The sequence below is a fragment of the Aspergillus ruber genome (genome assembly GCF_000600275.1).
Source record: "Aspergillus ruber CBS 135680 unplaced genomic scaffold scaffold00022, whole genome shotgun sequence".
In the NCBI taxonomy this organism is placed as follows: Eukaryota; Fungi; Ascomycota; class Eurotiomycetes; order Eurotiales; family Aspergillaceae; genus Aspergillus; species Aspergillus ruber.
The window spans coordinates 21,035-40,570 of NW_024467318.1; the positions used below are offsets into that span (position 1 = coordinate 21,035).

The window sequence follows — 19,536 nt, forward strand, 5'->3', positions numbered from 1 at the left end:
GATACTAACCAAGAATTGAGTTTTCTCCTATTTCTTTTGCGACGCGATTTCCTTCTTTTGGATGTTGGATTGGAAGTTGCTGATCGAATGGACGGGATCAACTAATGATACAATGCGTTGTTCAGAATGTCGCAGATGATCGAACGGCTATAGTTGGTACGTAAATCCCCGGGGAGTGTCCCTATCCAGAGTCATATTTGAGACAGAGACACAATCGAGGACGACCAAGCCACGGAGTGACCCTGAAGAGTCCTCCCCGGAAATGCGTTCCAGTTACGGAGAAGGTAGACGAATGAAGCGGAGGCGGGGGGGATAATTGTCTTCTGACGGAGAGAACGAATTATCTGAGTAACAAAAGACAGAAATGTCGAGAAAGACGAAGAGGAATAATAGGAGAAAAATAAGACGAAAGTGATGGATCGACGGGAGAGGGTGAGGCTGTAAACAGAGCGATGGGTGAAACTGACGTTTGCACGGCGTTTAGCAGCGGTTTGTCAGGCGGAAGTCTGGCGAGGATGGGTTAGTTGATTTTTTTTTTTTTTTCCTTTATATTTTTCCCCCTCTAGTTCTCGGAATAAAAGAATCTGGAAATCATACCGAAGAACTCATAAAAGAGGAAGAATTAGAGGGAAGAATTCGGTATAGTTTAGTGGGCCGACGGTGATGGTGGTGGACCAGTCTGAAGTATGGGTTATCCGGGGGTTCTCTGTGAGAAAGTCTTTCATGCGTTTGTTTCTTTGTTCTCTAACCCAGTCGGACCGAATTAAAGAGAATTGGAAAAAGAAAAGACTACTCGAACAGGCAGAAGAAAGAAAAGAAATTTTTGAGGAATTGGGCTGCAAGCTGAGCGATAGTTTTACTCCGTCCTGCAGCGGGTACAAAAATGGAGCGGAGAAGAAGGCCGTCAATTCAGTAAGAATGGAAACAGCCGGTAATAGTGAGGAAACGAGAAAAAGTGATGAGGAAAAGATGAAAAAAAGAAAAATCACGAGAGAAATGAAAAAAGAAAAGGGAAGATGATGAGGTGGTGATGGCAGAAGAGGGGAACTATTCTACTAGTACTCTTGTCTGTACGGCACTAAGAATACACAGGAATGATTCCATTTACTCCTAGTCGTTCCATGGGTCAATTCCTTTGTAAAGATTATTATGCACGGTGTTTCAGTATTGAATAGTACCACTAGTCATAGCATATCGAGTGATGGACGGCCGATCAATTGATTTCTGATCTGTCTATTGTTGAACCTGGTCTATACATAACCTCAATAATTAATATCATTCCTGATAGCTGCTAACTCAGACATTACTATACGTTGTGTTCTCGGAGACACCTTCTTGTCCAGACCAACATGACCCATGGATCTGACAGGGGAATACACTCTCTACTTACGCACACCAACTGTACATAATAATCCGTTGTCCGTCATTGGCAATCATACAATCGGCCCGCCGGTTTTCAACGGTCGAAGTTAATTGTTGTTGTCCACCCACAATCCACAGTCAGCATCATTTTTATTAAGGAACCTCCCCGCTGTTTCACCATAGAACACGGTCAGTGTTCTCAGAAATAATTATGTATCGCTTTAATGCTTCACGGAACACAATCTCATCAATTATCTGTGTACTTGTAAAATGAAATATCTGTAGATCGGCCATCGAATAGTTCATTGTATCGTGGAATATCACGTGAACGCGCGCGTCGACACGACCTATCATAGTCATACTGAATCAATTGACAACACCAACAATATAATGGCCAAGAAACGAAAGAGACCCAACAGACATCCTCCAATCGTCAACAAGACTCCTCCTAATCCTCGTACTACTACTACTGATCCCACCCATCCTGTCATCTCCCTCTACTACCCCCATGTATTCACCCTGAGGCAATATCTCCTACGTCAACTCCCCGTTTCCTCCAAATTGCGCCGTCGTCGAATTGCTTCGTTGAGTGAGGTCACCGCTGCAAAAGATGAATATCATCGGTGGTCAGCGCACGTCCCAGGCCTTGTTCATTTGCTGGACACCACGCTGGTCGGGGTGCTCCACGAATCACCTCCAACAATCAGCCAGGAACGACGACGGGATTTCGCTGCTTTTACGGAGTTGCAGTCGCAGTCTGGTTCGCACTTGGGGAGTACATCTGCGCAATCTGAGGTATGCATACTGGCTCTGAAACTGTAGTGATAGTAACTGACTGGTTAGATTGTCGAATATGTCATTGCAACACTGTTCAACCGCAATGGCTACCAGCGGCCCCAGCACCTTCTCGCTCATGGTTTTCAGCGATTCATGGGCCCTCGGGCAAATGAACCTCAAGCTATGACCAATATCCCTGGCATTATGGTTCAGTATCCGAATAAGAATGTCCAGACTCTGCAGCAAATTCCCTGGACAGATGTCCTAAATCTTCTAGGAAGCAATGGCGTGGATATTATGCTCAAGTTGCTGTTCGACTGTGGTATCTTCCCTTGTATAGACCATCGAAAAGGCATATTTTATCAGCTTAGTGGTAGGCTCTTCCTGCTACTCTTTTTTTGTGATTATAATTGCTTATTTGGTAGGTTTACCGTTGCCTATGCTGGAATCGCTGGACAAGACAGGTCCAGGGTCAAACCAGCCTCCATCCAAATACATTCCTCCACCCCTTCAAGACCTGCAGTCAAGGCCAGGAAACAAGAACCAAGACACTCGTGAAGAGGCACAGGTCAAACCAAATAGCGTCATCTTCCTCCGTCGACGTGCACTTTACGCTCGTCCAAACCTTAACGCAAAAGGCCAAGTTCGCTTTGGACTAAAACATGATCGTATGTACTTTCACAATCGCTCAGTACCAAACTAACTAGAGCAGATGTCCTCAACCGCTTCTTTTCGGCCAATTCTTTGGTGCAGACCATGCATATAATGCAGCATATCTTCCCTAGACAATTCGGTCTGACTAATGCATTTACACCAACGGATATTCGAGAACAAGCCCAGTCATTCAATAACTCTTTTGGCGATCAGTCCATACGGAACAAATACTTTGTACAGAACGGAGATGGGCAATATGAGGTACGAAAAATACCAAAAAGGCTCCGTGGAAAGCCCGTAGAGCTAGTACAACAGCTCCAAAATCGGCACAAGCACTGCTCCTATACCGAACTACTGAGATATTATTGCTCTTCTGAGGTGAGTTGATCGCCAAGAAAATAATAGCCTGGTGTTGACTCTATAGGCTACTGGACCGTGGAAACTCGGACCTGCGAGCTCGCAGTCCGGCTCTGACACTAGTCATGGGTCCACCTCCCAGCCGTTGGTCACCCAGGCACAATTCCCGCAACCATCCTCTGAATCATCGGATAAGTTACCAATGGAAGAATCGGGCTTTGAAGCGCCTGTGCTACCACAACAGAGCGTCACTTTGACTGACTATGCAACGCCCGCCTCATCAGTATCGGCCTTCTGCCGTGCCGTTCTGCGAAAACTGATCCCTCCATTGTTCTTTGGCACAGGTCACCATGGATCCTCAAACCAGCAAGCCATCTTCAAACAGGTAGACCGGTTTATCCGCATGCGCCGATTTGAAAGCCTGAACCTTCACGAGGTCTGCCAAGGCATTAAAATCACGTCCATTCCCTGGCTGGAGCCTCCCAAGTTGACGTCTGAATCGTCTCAATGCAAGCTATCCCAGTCCGATATGCAGAAACGTACCGAGTTGCTGCACGAATTTATGCATTATCTCTTCGATTCAATCTTGATCCCACTAATCCGGACTCACTTTTATGTCACTGAATCGCAATCCCATCGCAACCGTCTCTTTTTCTTCCGTCATGACGTTTGGCGTAGGCTAACAGAACAACCACTGGCTACACTCAAATCGAACGTATTCGAAGAACTAAAACCTGAGATGGCGCAGAAGGTTTTGGGACGACGATCCTTGGGATACAGCTTCTTACGACTCCTCCCCAAGAGCACAGGTGTCCGTCCGATTATAAATTTACGACGACGCACGTGGGTGAAATGCAATTGGCCAGGAAAGCAAGGCTCCTACTTGGGAGCGAGTACCAATTCGACGGTCACGCCTATTCACAACATGCTTAATTATGAAAAAACACGGGCTCCTAGTGCGTTGGGCTCAGCTTTACTCTCTGTGGGAGACCTCCATCCCAAACTGAGAAGCTTCAAAGACCATCTCCTAAAACAGCATGAGGGGTCCTTGCCGACCTTGTATTATGTGAAAGTCGATATCCAATCCTGCTTCGACACTATCCCCCAGCAGAAGTTAATCCGTCTCATCGAGGAGCTGGTCTCCGAGGAGGCATACCATATCACCAAGCACGTGGAACTTCGACCGTCCGATGAGTTTGGTGGTGTATGGCTTTCAGAAGAGCCAACCCGCTCAAGCAAGCCACAAAGAAAGTATGTTGGTCGGGCCGCTCCAGCCTCCAAGCCGCAATCTGTACCAGATGCTTTCACAGCTGGAGTGACGAGTCGTCGACGAAACACGGTGTTTGTCGATACCTTAGCACAGCGCGAGCATCACAGTGAGGACTTATTGGATCTACTGGACGAGCATGTCCGAAATAACCTAATAAGAATTGGCAAGAAGTATTTTCGCCAGCGGAACGGGATCCCTCAAGGGTCCATGCTCTCAAGTCTTCTGTGCAATTACTTCTACGCAGAGCTGGAGCGGGAGGTTCTTGGCTTTTTACACCCAAACCAAGCCCTGCTCCTCCGCTTGGTAGACGACTTTTTGCTTGTCACGACCGATGTCGACATGGCGATGCGTTTCTTACATGTCCTGATACGGGGTCAGCCTGCATATGGAGTCTCAGTACATCCAGCCAAGAGTCTTGTGAATTTTGCTGCGGCCGTGGACGGGATTCAAATTCCCCGGCTCGTGGGATCTACACGCTTTCCGTACTGCGGGAACCTAATCGACACGCACACGCTGGAGATTTACCGTGACCAAAATCGGTTGCTAGAAGGTGGCGATACGGCCGCAGAGACTCTGTCAAATGCGCTCACTGTCGAGTCCGCCCGAGCTCCTGGTCGTTCCCTCCATCGCAAAGTTCTAGCCGGCTTCAAATTGCAGATGCATCCAATGTATCTCGACACGCAACATAACTCGCGAGGTGCAGTCCTACTCAACCTATATACCAACTTCGTCACCTCCGCCATGAAAATGTACCGATACCTGAAATGTCTACAAGGATGCGCCCATCCATCACCGCCAATAATCATTCGTACCATTCAAGGTCTCACGCAACTAGCCCAACGACTGGCCCGCTCGCGACGCGGAGAACAGTCCGAAACACTGTCGACAAATACACAATGGGTAGCGCCCATCAGTGACGTACCGCCGTCACAAGTGCAGTATCTCGCCGCTTCTGCGTTTCGGTTCGTACTGGGCCGCAAACAAACACGGTACGCTGTAGTGCTGCGCTGGCTAGATAGTGTGTGCAAGACCACCCGGCCGAAAGCAGATGGGACGGCCGTGCGTATTGGGCAGGTGGTAAGGCAGGGGAATTCGACGTTTGGGGAATGGCGGTTTTGACGTTGCTAATTCTACAGAGTACTAACCCGTTTTCGACATGTCTACATCGATAGTTTGGATCACACTATAGATCGGAGAATAAGGCATTATGGCAATAATGTAGCAGGACTACTATACATAGTGTAAACATGTTGAAGCCATGGTTCATAGTTTTGTACCTGAACATGCCATTCCACGGAACACCCAGGAAGGGGCTAAAAAGGGGGAGGCGATGGGCATCAGGATCTATGTCCATGACCCCCGATGCCTCTTGTGTCGGTCCTCGTCTCATATTCCGCAGTACCACGACATCATTCCCTCGTGTAGTATTAGTCGAATGCGCATTCTATCAGCTTACATTCTGTTAGAGATTCAATATCCTAACCCGAGGTAAGATTCTCTCTGTTTTGTGTGTGTGTAAACCTCCGTACATCCCGTAACACTCATACCGTAAGTAATCTTATCTATTTTCAGCACATGTTGTAAATTACTGTAACCCCCTCTGTCAAACCATGGCACGCGATCAAGCTTGGACCAACTATAGTGTCTCCACGGCTGTACCCGTATGGTAACAAAACGGATTGGCCAGACCGCGTCTGTTGTGGCCTGAGGCTCTTGATCTGTACGATACAGGTATGTACAATACCGTCACATCCCCAACTTCGATCATTCGAACCTTCTTTTGTTTCTCTTCTTTCTTGCTTCTCTTTCCACATCTTCACTCTTTCTTTTTGTTGTTTCGGGACTCTTCTGATGTGTTGGGAGAGTTTATCATATGTCGAATTTTCTCTAACTGATATCACTCTCTTTTCCTGTCTGCTGACTATATCTAAACTAATAGTAAGTACTAGTATCACCCCTGTTCCTGTTGGTGGTTCATTTCCGGTGTTTCCTCTTTCCTCCTTGTCGAACCTCAATGCAACACCTTCTGTTGCTTTTCTTGGCTTGTTTCCCCTCCGGATCTGCTGGCTTCCTGCCTACTAACCTCTGACTTTGCTCAGGACACTGCCGGATTTGGTGTCTTTCTGCATTCGTTCGCCTCCGCTGGTCTCGCATCCGACCGTCCATTCGTTTTCGATCTCCTCATTCCCAAGAGTCCTCCCTTACTCTCTCTCTTTATTCCTTCTCGATCCCAATCGACACAATTTTCTGGACTTTCTGATTCAGCCAAAGCAAGTTAGATGAGATGACGACCATTTGCACAACAACCCCGAACTCCCCGCCTGAGCTGTCCGGCTCCAAGTCGTCCAAGTCCTCGTCTTTCCGCTCGTCTTCGCAACTGTCTGGTCCGGATGGCATCTTCACCGATATCTCGAATTTTGAGGACATTGGGCTCGAGGATGACGCCGATTTGTCATATATGGACGATTCCGCCGCTGCCGCTGCTGCCACTCCGTATGGTCGAAACCGTTCATCTACGGGCCGCCTTCAGGGCAAAAGTGCTGCGACTAGTACGACTCGTGACCTGACTTCGATGCCGAAACGGAATCAGTATCCGCCCTTGCAGAACCACGCTAATGGTGCATTGAGTGCGACTCCGACACCGTCCTCGAAGCTTCGCGCCGGAGGTACCCAGAAGAGACATTCGACAACGGCACAGAACCAGCGCGCCCGCTCTATATCGCCATTCCGTCCTCATTCTACCCTCGGAGCTTCCCCTTCAACGCAGAACTTGGCCTTGTCTCCTGGCACCCCGCGCCCGCTGAGCCGGAACAATTCTTGGCAACCGAATCGCAAGTCTGTCAAGGATCTGGAAGCTGAATATCACGACTCCGACGAAGAGTTACCTGAGGATGCCAGCCTCTGGAATGTGCCCATCTCACCCCGTCCCATGCAGGATCGTAACCCGTCGCGCAGTGTTAGTCCCGATGGCCGCAATGCTGCTCCGCGGCCTCTGCCGCTATCGCATTCGGTGTCGGAGCTGTCAGTGGCCAAGTCGCCAGCTACGTCGCCTGGTGCGTCTCGAAATCGACAATCAGTCCGGTCGACCTCTGCTGGGCCTGAACGAGGCCAGATCTCTCCCCGCAATCCACGTGTTTATTCCTACAACAGCATGATGTCCGACTTGTCCGAAGAAGCCAAGATCATCACCGAAGCTCTGGAGTTCCATGCAGAGGAGAAAACTCACAACCGTGGAGACAACCTGCAGAGTGGGCAATCATCGCTACGGTCAAGTACCGACTCCAAAAATGGGTCCAAGACACCAATTGAACTGCCTCCGTTACAGAAGTCCAACATCATGATCGACCCCCTTCCCATCAGCAAGGAAAAGGAACGGGTACTCTCGCGAACTCGTCCGAGTTGGCTCCCTCCGAAGAACCAGAAGGAAGAAAAGAAGCATATAAAAGAGTACAAACAGATGATGGCTTACTCGCGTGAGGCTGACAAACGACGGGCGGCCAAAGCTGCTTCTGCGCAATGTGAAAAAGATAATACCCGTGAGACGCTCAAAAACATCTGGGACGAATACGTGTACCCCAACTGGGACCAGGTCATAGCTCAGCCGCGTACTCGGGAGCTGTGGTGGCGTGGAATACCCTCGCGTAACCGCGGTGCAACCTGGCAGCGTGCGATTGGCAATGAATTGTCATTGACAGAAGAAACGTATCATCGCGCATTACAGCGGGCCAAGGATGTACGGTCCAGGTCTGATGGTGATACTGGGGAGAGCAACAAACGGATGCGGGAATGGTTTGATGCGATCGACGAGGATGTCTCGAAGGCGTTCCCGGATTTGAAACTCTTCCAGGAAAGTGGGCCATTACGGGAGACATTGATTGATGTCCTGCAGACGTATTCGATGTATCGCAGTGACGTGGGTTATATTTATGGCCTTCACACTATTGCAGCTCTGCTCGTTCTTCAATTTCCATCACCTGCTTCCGCATTTCTTGCCATGGCGAATGCCCTCAACCGACCACTTCCCGTGGCATTCCTTACTCTGGATCGTGGTGCCGTTGAACGGACCTATACACTGGCGTCGGCGACGCTTCGCTACAAGGTCCCCCGCCTGTCGTCGCACCTCTACGAAACCCTCAAACTCAGCCACGAAGAGATCTGGGAACCGATCTTCCGCTCTCTTCTCTCAAACGGTCTCGACCTGGAGCGCCTGAGCCGCGTGTGGGATTGCTGGGTATTCGAAGGAGACCGGATTCTGCTTCGCGCAGCCGTCGCAGTCCTTGGCAGTCTCCAATCCCAGCTGTTCGGATTCACCATGCCCAATGACGAGAGCCGCATCGCTGTCCGCAATATCCTCGGTTGGGGTCCGCGTCATATGGGTACTAAGCCGAAGGACCGACACAGTGCGCCTGCAGCACCCGCTGCTGGTTTCGGTGGTGGAAAACTCGCTCATGCATCGGAAGGGGATTACTGGGTTCTTTCGTCGGTCGGTGATGATGATGGGTTCATGAATGAAGTTCGGGAAGCGGGTAAAATACGGAACTGACATTGATACTTATATACCAATACGGGTAGCGCGCCCACTGCTATTTCGTTTGTCTTTTTACACTCGTTCATCAACTCTTTTTCCTTCTCTGGATATACTTTTCGGCCGGTTACCTTTCGAGGACCAGAATGCCAATTATACTTTTTACTCATCTTGTCACAACCCTACCATTGATTGATTCATGCAAAGGGAAACAGGAAAGTTGATTTTATCTGATTTGAGCACGCAGTCGTTTTTGCTTCACGGAGTGATCAGGAGATTATCATATTGTTATTCAGTATAGTTTTTATTTTTTTATTTTTTTTTTTTTTAGAGTTTAGTTAGACTTGGACTCTGAACTCAGGTGTCTGGTTTGTTTTGGTTTCTTGATACTTGATCGTGTTTTGGTTCGCTGAGACTGGTTTTTGTTTTAGTATGGTCTTTAATTATATGATTACTTCAAGTTGTTGAGTGCTGAGTACAGTTTGGTTCAAAATTGTAGTCATACTCTTTAGGTCTGTGCTGTACCTATGGGCAACCACATGTAAGGTAGTATATGACAGATTGGCAATAAACTCGTACTATGCTGCGCATTTTCTGCAAATCGATCGCCTTTCTGACTAAAATGAACCTGTCATGTCCTCCTTCATCTTGTTCGGAAAGAACCCCTGTCAGGGCTTGATCATTGTCCACTGTGTGGGCAGGTTATGGTATACGGTGAGGAATAGGAAGAACTGCCACTTTTGTTCCTTTGTTGTGCCCGTCTGTAATTGTGAGAGATAGGGAAAAGGCCGTATAAAATCCTCCCAATGGAAGTCTGCAACTAATAGTTCTATTACGGGTGAACTAGTTCCAGATCTCTCAAAAAACGCCTCGAGGTGCCGGCAAAGGGTTGCCCACAAAGGGTGCGTTTCTCGCAATCATCCAAAAAGGTCTCATGGTTGGTGCCTTTCCCAATTCACCATTCCAGATGAAAGGCTGAAAGACCACACAAACACTATTTATATCCATTAACTAATGTCGATTGAAACCTTGACTGATGTTGCACCCAAACAACCCTCTTCTAGTAGTGGTGTCCGGTCTCAGTGAGGTAGGTGTGTGGAATTGTTTCTGTCTTCTCTGTACACTTTCTGTGCTCTTCTGTCCTGGTGCTTTCGCAGCTCCCCTGCTGTTTGCTGCCAGCCCATTTCAAGATATCATTGATGTTCTGAGAATCAAGCCGCCCTCTCAGGAAAACGAGGCCCGGAATGGCGACGCCTGCTCAAATTTGTAATTATAAACTTTGCTCGTGGAGTTATGTAATAGCCGTATTTTATTTTCAGGTCTATCAAAGGTTTAAAACGTATGAGTCTCGGGCTCGTCCGTTGGGCGTTGGGAATGGCTGGTTAATTGAAAATAACAAATTTCTTGAACTGAGTTTGGGAGTTTTTTTTTTTTTTTTTTTTTTTTTTTGGCGCGCTCCCTATGCATCACTGTATAAACACATCAAGCCCGTAAATATACCAGATGTCACTATTTACGGGTTTCATAAATCAATTGACCACAACATTCCAGGCTATATGACAACTTGGGATTCATCATTTGAGGGGTAGCATTCTCAGGTAGTTTGAGGAAGAGAGGGATGGGACGCATATGTCTACTTTCCCTCCCTCACTCGGTAAATTTTCTATTTCTGTTTTAGGTCCGACAACAGTGAGTCTGTCCCTAATTCACTGCTGTTCAACCTGAAGACAGGTGTATCGGGAAGAAACTCCGGAGTTCTATACTAAGAGAATATTCCCAGTATTATAGGTACGGCCTTTCCATGTTTCGGTTCCAATCCTAAATAAAGCAAACAATTTAGCAGTTTCTCTCACTCACAATCAAAGGCAAATTTAAGGCGTGAGTCCATCCACTGACTTGTAGATAGGGCAGATTCGAGGCGTTTATGTAAACTAGCCAATTTGGGAATAGTACGTGGCTGAGATCAAAATTATGTCATCCATAATTTATGTACCTGACTCAGCAATAAGTTATGCAACTTGTACATATCGCCTTTCTCTCCAGTCTGCTCTACAAGACTCGGAATACAACAAGACAAGACGAGTTGCTCACAAAATCTCAGAAAGGACTTACGGTCTGCAGGTTTCGGTAAACTTTCAAAAAGGAGACAGACGGACAGGCCGAGAATTAATACATAACACGGCCCTTTGGCTGAATTGGGAAATCCCGAGGTTCTTTGGCCTCAGCACTGATTGCGTATAAAGTCCTACTGTTTTTTCATACCTAACTAGATTCTTAATCCGTTTTTTACTCTCTCATTGCCACAGTCAACATGTCCATCTCTAACCGTCAGGTCATCTACGCAAATACGCCGTCGCCAGCCATCAACCCCTCGTTGGACAACGGCACCTTCAAGCTGAATACCACCTCCCTCCCCAACGGCCGCAATGAATCCATCCCTCAAGACAAAGTCCTCGTTCGCGTACACTACCTCTCCCTCGACCCTGCTATGCGCCAATGGCTCACAGCCAAACGCTCCTATATCGCCCCCGTCGAGCGCGGCAGCGTCATGCGCGGCCAGAGCATTGCCCAGGTCGTAGCCGTGGGTACGGACCTCACCTCCCAATACGCCGCGGGCGACTGGGTGGTCGCCTACTCGGGCTGGCAGGAATATGCGCTTCTGGGGGCTAAGGAGGCGCAGAAGGTCACCGTGCCGGCTGGTGGTCGCCCCACCGACGCCATGTCGGTTCTGGGCATGACAGGTCTTACAGCATACTTTGGTATGTTGGAGGTTGGGCAGCCGCAGCCCGGGAATACGGTTGTTGTGTCTGGTGCAGCTGGTGCAACGGGTATGGTTGCCGGACAGATTGCGAAGATCAAGGGTGCGAAGCGGGTTGTTGGATTGGCTGGCAGCGCGGATAAGTGTGACTTCTTGGTTAAGGAGCTGGGTTTCGATGCTGCCATCAACTACAAGGATGCCGATTGGAAGAAGCAGTTGAAGGAAGCTACTCCGGAATACATTGATGTATTCTTCGACAATGTAGGAGGTGAGATTCTCGATGCTTGTCTGGCACGCGCGGCGCGTGATGCACGGTTTGCCATTTGCGGTGCTATCAGTCAATACAATGCGGCCAAGCCGCAGGGTCCGGCCAGTTTCATGACGGTCATTGTAAGCTACTTCCTACGTCCGCCTCTTCTACTGTGAAAAGAGCTAACCGGAACAGTCACAACGAGTCACCATGAAAGGATTCATTGTGTTCGACTACGCGAAGAAATACTCTACGGCCCTTAACGATCTCGCGACGTGGCTGTCGCAGGGTAAACTCAAGCGCAGGGAGCACATCGTCCCCGGGGGCCTGGAGGCGGCACCACGGGCATTAGTGAACCTGTACGAAGGCGCGAATACGGGCAAGATGATGGTTGAAGTTGCTCCAGTTGAGGAGAAGGCTCGACTGTGAGCGCGGTCGTGTAGATTTATTTTATCGTAGCGTGCGAATCCAAGTACACCTGTCGACGTCATACTGATCCAAGAGGATTTAACACTAACTACAAGAAATACATAGTTTGATTGATTCTTTTGTATTTAGTCTCTTAGTTTTCTATCCATCTTCTCAATAGTCTTTTATAGTCTTTTCAATAGTTGAACTGCAAAATGTTCGTATCTCGACGCTTAGCAGTGAGTGCACAGTTTCGCCAACTCGCCTACCAACCAAGAGCAATTCCCATTCAAACCAGCTCATTCTCAACATCAAGATGCCATGACGCAATCTCCAATTCCCTAAGGCAGAAGGCCCAACAGAACAACCAACAATTCAAACTCGACAACCTCTTCAATGTCAGAGACAAAGGTATGCATACATTACTCGTGCCTTTTATATATTATACATCTAACAAGCATAGTTGCACTCATATCCGGCGGTGGAACCGGCATAGGCCTAATGGCCACACAAGCACTCGCAGTCAATGGCGCAAAAGTCTACATCACAGGCCGTACAGAGGAGAAATTGAATCGCGTGGCCGAACTATATGGCGAAGATATCCCCGGCTCTATTATACCCGTACCGGCCGATATCACATCTAAGGAGTCGATTAAGAAGCTCGCGGATACTATTTCACAGCGTGAATCTCATCTGTCCATATTGATTAACAATGCTGGTATCTCAAGCCACACGCAGACGACGGAGCATGACAACGCCAGTGATCTACGCAAGAGCCTTTTCGACGACCCCGATGCAACGATAAAAGACTGGGAGAATGTATACCGGACCAACGTCCCGCAGCTCTTCTTCATGACAACCACATTCCTGCCTCTCCTCGAAAATGGCTCAAAGGCGCATCATGGCTGGTCCAGCACGGTCATCAACATCTCTTCCATCTCCGGAATCGTCAAGACAGCACAGCACCACTTCGCATATAACGCATCCAAAGCCGCTGCAGTCCATCTAACCAAGATGCTCGCAAACGAAATCAGCGGCTCACCGGAAGAAAGACTACCGATAAGGATTAATAACATCGCACCCGGTGTGTTTCCGAGTGAAATGACCACCGGGGAGAGTGATGAGATACAGAAGAGTTCTATCCCGAAGGAAAAGTATGAGAAGAAGGTTCCCGCGAGACGGCCAGGGAAGGATGGGGATATGGGAAATGCAGTGTTGTTTACGGCGACGAATCAGTATCTGAATGGACAGACGGTGGTTGTTGATGGGGGTTATGTGTTGGCTGCTGGGTCGGTTTAAGGTGGATAGCTTTGGTGAGCGTTGCCTTAGATGTATATAGAATAAGTGTGTTTATAACCTGGATAGCAAGAAATTGAAGGAACGCGGCATTTCTTCCGATTAACTGAATAGAGCATCTGTATTGGCGTAGATAGTAAGTTAATACCACTTATGAGTCTACTTGCATATGTATGGGCTCTAGTCGTCCGACGGCTGTTGGAAGACAATGATATAGCAACATGGTCGCTAGATTCTAACCCTAAGAGGCTATACGTACAGCACCTAGCACGCTATGCAAAATTGTGCTATAAATTTTCGTTCCCTTTGATCGAAATTGCAATACTCTCGGCTCCATCCAAGCCTATCCTTTCCCAGAACCTCCTGACTACGTCTACAATGATTTTTCAAGTTCAAATGTATAACATCCGTGAATCTATCTTTCCTGCAAATACGGTGGTTTCCTTCACGCCTTCCACTTCTCCAGGTGTTGATAATACGGCAGTACGTGCTAAGCAACCAGGGTAGGAAAACGCTTATGGTAGAAGTAATGTTTATCAGAGACACATGATGTTCAAGTATAGGAAGAAGCATTGATACTTCAGCTATGTATATTGACCAGGTATCTTTAATTATTTTCCTTTCACACTAATGCACACAAAATGAAGAGTCCTTTAATAACGACTCAAGCCTCAAACCCCCGAGCCTGCCTCCCCCTCTTGATGTAGGAACTTCCTTCTTCACAAGCTCCCGCTGTCCAGAAACCTTGACAAAGATATCCTTATAGTCCTCATCCTTAGTATCCGTGGCGACTGCGCCGGAGTTGAAACCTTTCTCCCACCAAATCTTTGCAACCCATCCGACTGCCCGTACCACAGGGGTCCATCAACCCCTTTCTAGTTGCAGCAGCAATGAGCGTCTTCGGAGTCTTGTCTCGCAACTGATTACCCTTATGCTTCAGCAGCCAGGTATATACTGCAGAGACCTCACTGTTAAGTTGGTTTGACAGTTTTGTTCCCTGCTATGACGAACTTCATCCTAAAATTCCTCGCATACAAGTTATGCAGAACAACCGTCTCCGTTCTCAAAGACCGCTCACCTAAAACGGCAACCCATCTCTTTTCAGCAGTCCGCCCATTTTCCATCTGGGGAATGGGCTCTGCGGGAAACTGACGCAATTCGGCATCTGTCTTGTCAAGGAAACCCGTCGTGAAATCGTTAACTGGGATGTCGGTCGCCCAGTCGCCGACGTTGGGTTAGTCAAAGGCACGGACTAGGCTGAAGAAGTCCACTGCGAGACCGGGTCGGGGACGGTGCCACCACTCATCACAGTAAGTGTCTATATACCGTCCAAAGTATGACTACTAGCCCTCAAGTATCAATCATCTTTCAAAAGGCAGGAGAACGCATATTTCCGAGCCATGGTGGTCGCAGCTCACGGAGGTCATTTGGATACGCTTGAACTTCGAAGTGCTAAGAGATCTACCTTCAAGCTGCCAGAAGGGTTGCAGCAGAACATGCTCTATGAAGCTGTCTTTTATAAACCGAGAAGCGCTAGTACGAATGCTGCTGATAGATGGCTGGTGTGTATTGTTTTCTATCAAGGCGCTATGGCTTTCTCCTTGCTATATCCGCTACTCAGGGACACGCCAGTATAGCCAGTCTTCTTCTGGAGTACAGAGCGGAAGACCATGCACCGTGGCTCAGCGACTTTGTAATTTCCTTGGGTATCGATCTTAGGACAAGATTAATCGGTCGTTCTTCTGGAAAGGAAAAGTCCAGATTAAACATAAAGGGAGACATTTTGAGTACCAAGAGAGCATGGGAATTAGTTAGGAAACATTGATGGCGAGCTATCAGAGGACAGAAAATATCCTGAACCAAAGGTCGGTCTTGATAACTTGAAAGTCGATGCTTATTCTCTTCGATTCGTGTGGCATACTTTATATCTGTTTTGCTGGCTTCCAGTCCAACGGCCAGCAGTCTAAACTTGGTACACGATGCTATACTGGAGTTGTTGATCTATTCTTGTCTTGGTTTCTATTTTAACTTGTTATAAGGGCTTGGTAGTGCAAATTGTACCCCGATGGCAACTCCTAGATCAAATAATCACTACTTGGATGACATCCATGTTCCTTTCTGTGCTGGTGGATGACAAAACCCTGTTTCTTTAGATCTTAGTGAATAATGGAAGTCCATAGAAAGCATTCTGTACAAACGAAAGTCAAACAAACATCACCTGACGGACTGTCAAAGAACATAAATACCCTCTTCTCTCCTGTCGTTATTCCTCTCCTCTTCATACTCTCATAATCCTCTCCCTACGCTTCCAACGCAGCTTTATCAAGCAACTGCTCAACAATCTACTCCCACTTTCCAACAACCACAACCATCTCTGTCCACCATGCCTAACCAAATGACCAAAGGAGATGCGTCTCGCATCCAGTCCTCCCAGGTGAGTCTTCTCCTTCCCTTCTTTTCTTAAATATATTCTCTAACATTCTCGTCTTTCTAAACAGGCCCAGTATGGATACAACACAGGCACTGGTTCCTTTTCGGCGAGAGCCCAGTCCGCTGGAGACCGCAACGCGAACACTTCGTCCAACTCCCAGTCCAACAATGGTCAGCAGTCGAACACCGGCAAGTAAACGTCGGCTTGCGATACAGCTTACAGTTACGACTTGATGCGATACGGTCTTGACTGTCTGGAACATGGATATGGTGATTTGGGATACGCCATGCTTTTCGGTTTCTTGTCAGTTCAAAAAATATCTTAGCTTGTCAGTTACTTGGGTGGTGCCCTTTAATTTCTACTCCAAATGCTTCACTGAACTAGTTTGGTCTAGAATAAACAATTACCTGATACGTTTTTCTAGCCCGTAGTCCTGTAATACCTGAGCCCTATTCTTAGCGTGGGATATCTTTGTTTCGTAGCTGCATAGCTGCATGCAGATGCGGTGTGTACCGAGTTGCTTCACCTCAAACTCCCAAATAAGTCGACTAGCTGATTACGGATTATCTTCTGAGAAGTACTTCTACTAACTACAGGTATAAAATATATTGCACCAGCCACGATCTATCAGTCACGGTCTATCAGCCACGATCAAACCACGTCCCGGGTCGATGGGAATCTTGGCAACCCGTATCCAGCCACATGACTTGACCGGAGCAGTGGGTCAGACAATCCGACACATCCAAAGAGATCTTCCCAACTAGTATCCCACGCCAAAAAGCCAATTCAAGGACCCAGATATGGAGCGGGCCGGATTTCGCAGGTATTTAAAGGAGCTGCAGATCCTGTTTGCCAACTAAGTTTTTAAATTTCACTTGGTATCCTTTTTTGCGGAGTATTTCGATATGAGTCGGTTAATTGATAATGAGCCGAATACGCAGGTGAAGCCCATGCGGGTGTTGTGTATGGGTATGGCGCGGACGGGGACAAATTGTAGCAACACCTGTCACTTTATTTGAAAGACGAGGATGCTAACGATATCAGCAATAACCATCGCCCTCCGCAAACTTGGCCTAAACCCCTATCACGGCTCGGAATGCTTCAAAAACCCACCCCGCGACTTCAACCTCTGGATCGAAGCCCTACAATGCAACTTCTTCAACCCCGGTGACAAAAAGCCCTATGCCCGCGAAGAATTTGACCGCCTCCTCGGCCCCTACGACGCCTGTCTAGATATCCCAGCATGTATGTTCTGGGCGGATCTACACCGTGCATACCCGGATGCGAAAATCATCCTGACGAAACGCGACGTGGACTCGTGGGTGAAATCGGCCAACAAGACTGTTTTCAATTTCGTGCAGATGCCGTTTTTCAGGTTCTGGCAGTATGTCGATTCGACGTGTATCGGGCCGCTGTATCAGATGTCAGATCTTGTGTGGAGGATTTTCTGTAACGGGGATTTTCGCGAGGAGGTCACGAAGCAGAAGTATTTAGAGCATTATGAGAAGATTCGGGCTGCTATTCCGAAGGAGCAGTTGCTGGAGTTTGAGATTGGGAAAGATGGGTGGGAGGAATTGTGTGGGTTTTTAGGAGAGGAGGTGCCAGATGAGCCGTGGCCGAAAGCGTATCCGACAGCGGAGTTCCAGGAGCATATTGATATTGCGCGGAGGGAGGCTTGGTGGACCATTGCAAGGTGGCTGGGGATGGGGGTCGTAGGTGCAGTGGGGACGTTGGGCTGGTTGTATTATCAGGGTTAGCCGTGATTGGGTATACTACCCTACAGCTAAAATGATATGTATCTATAATATAGGAGTTCGAGCGGAATGCTGCAAAATCGTGGCATCATAAGCTACTTTATCAACTCTCCAGTTTCTAACATCGCTGTGTTCTCTGCATAATATGCACGCCGTATTGATTAATAATCTGCACAAATCTAAGTACAATGACGTCATTCGACAGATACAGCAGACAGGAAAGAAAGAGCAAGTTCCCATTAATCTATGTATCTCCCGTACCTTGGGGTGAAATTTGGCAATGTTTAAAAACAAGAATATTATTTGCATATAGCCGATCTGTTTCTATAAATGTGCTAAACATGATATTCGGGCTGCGCGCCCACTTGACTGCGCTCAGAATGACGTCACCAGTAAGGCGATGATGTCGAAGTTCCTCAACTTCATTTTAACTGGGTATATATAGACTGGTAGAAGGCGAATGTAAACGACTAAGTTCAGATTATACCAGACACACAGAATCAACGAGTGATACTACAATATAAAATGGCTAGCACACAACCACCCTACTACACTTCCTCCTTCGGAAACCCCAACCAAGACCTTAACTCAACCACACCAACCGGAACATATATCGGCGAAACTGGCACTGGAGCTGCAGCCAACACCGCCGACCCGCGCACTGGGCCAGCACCGTCATCAGCAGGTCCGCACCGCACCGACACGGGCAACGCAGTAGATCCCCGCGTCGACAGCGACCTGAACAACCGCGGACAATACGCACCTGGCACAACAACCTCGGGAACCGTCCATCCAGGCACAAACCAGGGCATCTCCAACCCGGAGAACACCAAGAATAGCGGACCGCATCGATCGTCGATTTTGAACAAGCTCGATCCCCGCGTTGACAGCCAGACGGGGAATACGACGACCAAATCCACGAATATGACCGGCTCCGGTGCTGGACGGACATCTACATATGCGGATACCACACCTGATGCTGCGGCCGGGAGCATTGCAGGTGGTGGCTCCTCAACGGGAGGTGCCGGTGGTGCCCCCGGGGTGAGGGACACGCGCTCGCATTATGACCCCAGCACCATGGGGTATAACCCTGCTACCGGGTCTGGGTATACGACTAGTGGCGCGGGGCATCAACCCAGCCATCCCGGGAGTGGCTACGACCCGAGCTCACAAGACTATCGGGCCGAGTATGCGTCCAGCACGACGAATAAGTCTGCTGGAGCAGGAGACAGCAAGGCGGGACGTGCAGGAGACGATTTCGGGAAGGGAATTCAGAATGCATATGCGGGCGTTCATGTGAGTTATTCTCCGGCTACATGTATGGGGTACATAGTACATTTGCTAACGGATGCAGGGAGCCGGAGAGAGTCTGCGTGGTGCTTTAAACGCCGCGGTTGACCGGACATTCGGCAGTACGGAGGGTGTTGAGAAGAATCAGGGCATTGCCCAGAAGGGCGAAGATGAGATTCGGTCTGGACTGTCGCGGTGATTTACATGTATTGTATTTTATTGATGAGTTATGATTGCTACGGAGGATACCAATACAATTGGCATTTACCAGCCTTTAGGTATTTCTGTTGCATCCCCCGGCCAGGGCCTGGAATTGATGAGCCATTTGGCGCGCTTCTTGATTGCCTCAAGTGAGTAATTGATACGCCTGATTGATTACGTTCAAGGTTCATTGTGCTGAGCTA

General features: G+C 48.2%; 6 protein-coding genes across 6 annotated transcripts; all 6 read left to right on the forward strand.

Annotated features, from left to right (window-relative positions):
• Window positions 1-6,301: 6,301 nt before the first annotated feature.
• On the forward strand, window positions 6,302-8,989 carry EURHEDRAFT_414410 (putative TBC domain protein). The gene has a single exon (XM_040782422.1). The coding sequence runs from the start codon at window positions 6,705-6,707 to the stop codon at window positions 8,961-8,963; it is 2,259 nt and encodes a 752-aa protein (XP_040636906.1). The 5' UTR covers window positions 6,302-6,704; the 3' UTR covers window positions 8,964-8,989.
• Window positions 8,990-11,256: 2,267 nt separating this feature from the next.
• Window positions 11,257-12,382, forward strand: EURHEDRAFT_379285 (NADP-dependent oxidoreductase; the record flags this gene model as incomplete). Its single annotated transcript, XM_040779157.1, has 2 exons — window positions 11,257-12,093; window positions 12,149-12,382. 2 exons carry the CDS (start codon window positions 11,257-11,259, stop codon window positions 12,380-12,382), a joined length of 1,071 nt encoding a protein of 356 aa, XP_040636907.1.
• A 97-nt stretch (window positions 12,383-12,479) lies between these two features.
• Window positions 12,480-13,748, forward strand: EURHEDRAFT_153611 (SDR family NAD(P)-dependent oxidoreductase). The gene is made up of 2 exons (XM_040777798.1): window positions 12,480-12,772; window positions 12,825-13,748. The coding sequence occupies exons 1-2, from the start codon at window positions 12,577-12,579 to the stop codon at window positions 13,658-13,660; spliced, it is 1,032 nt and encodes a 343-aa protein (XP_040636908.1). The 5' UTR covers window positions 12,480-12,576; the 3' UTR covers window positions 13,661-13,748.
• Window positions 13,749-15,939: 2,191 nt separating this feature from the next.
• Window positions 15,940-16,503, forward strand: EURHEDRAFT_414412 (uncharacterized protein). Its single transcript, XM_040782423.1, has 2 exons — window positions 15,940-16,091; window positions 16,156-16,503. The coding sequence occupies exons 1-2, from the start codon at window positions 16,041-16,043 to the stop codon at window positions 16,282-16,284; spliced, it is 180 nt and encodes a 59-aa protein (XP_040636909.1). The 5' UTR covers window positions 15,940-16,040; the 3' UTR covers window positions 16,285-16,503.
• A 356-nt stretch (window positions 16,504-16,859) lies between these two features.
• Window positions 16,860-18,041, forward strand: EURHEDRAFT_414413 (sulfotransferase family protein). The gene is made up of 2 exons (XM_040782424.1): window positions 16,860-17,081; window positions 17,133-18,041. Exons 1-2 carry the CDS (start codon window positions 16,994-16,996, stop codon window positions 17,843-17,845), a joined length of 801 nt encoding a protein of 266 aa, XP_040636910.1. The 5' UTR covers window positions 16,860-16,993; the 3' UTR covers window positions 17,846-18,041.
• Window positions 18,042-18,117: 76 nt separating this feature from the next.
• dprC lies at window positions 18,118-19,497 on the forward strand. Its single transcript, XM_040782425.1, has 2 exons — window positions 18,118-19,138; window positions 19,197-19,497. The coding sequence occupies exons 1-2, from the start codon at window positions 18,368-18,370 to the stop codon at window positions 19,329-19,331; spliced, it is 906 nt and encodes a 301-aa protein (XP_040636911.1). The 5' UTR covers window positions 18,118-18,367; the 3' UTR covers window positions 19,332-19,497.
• Window positions 19,498-19,536: the final 39 nt, after the last annotated feature.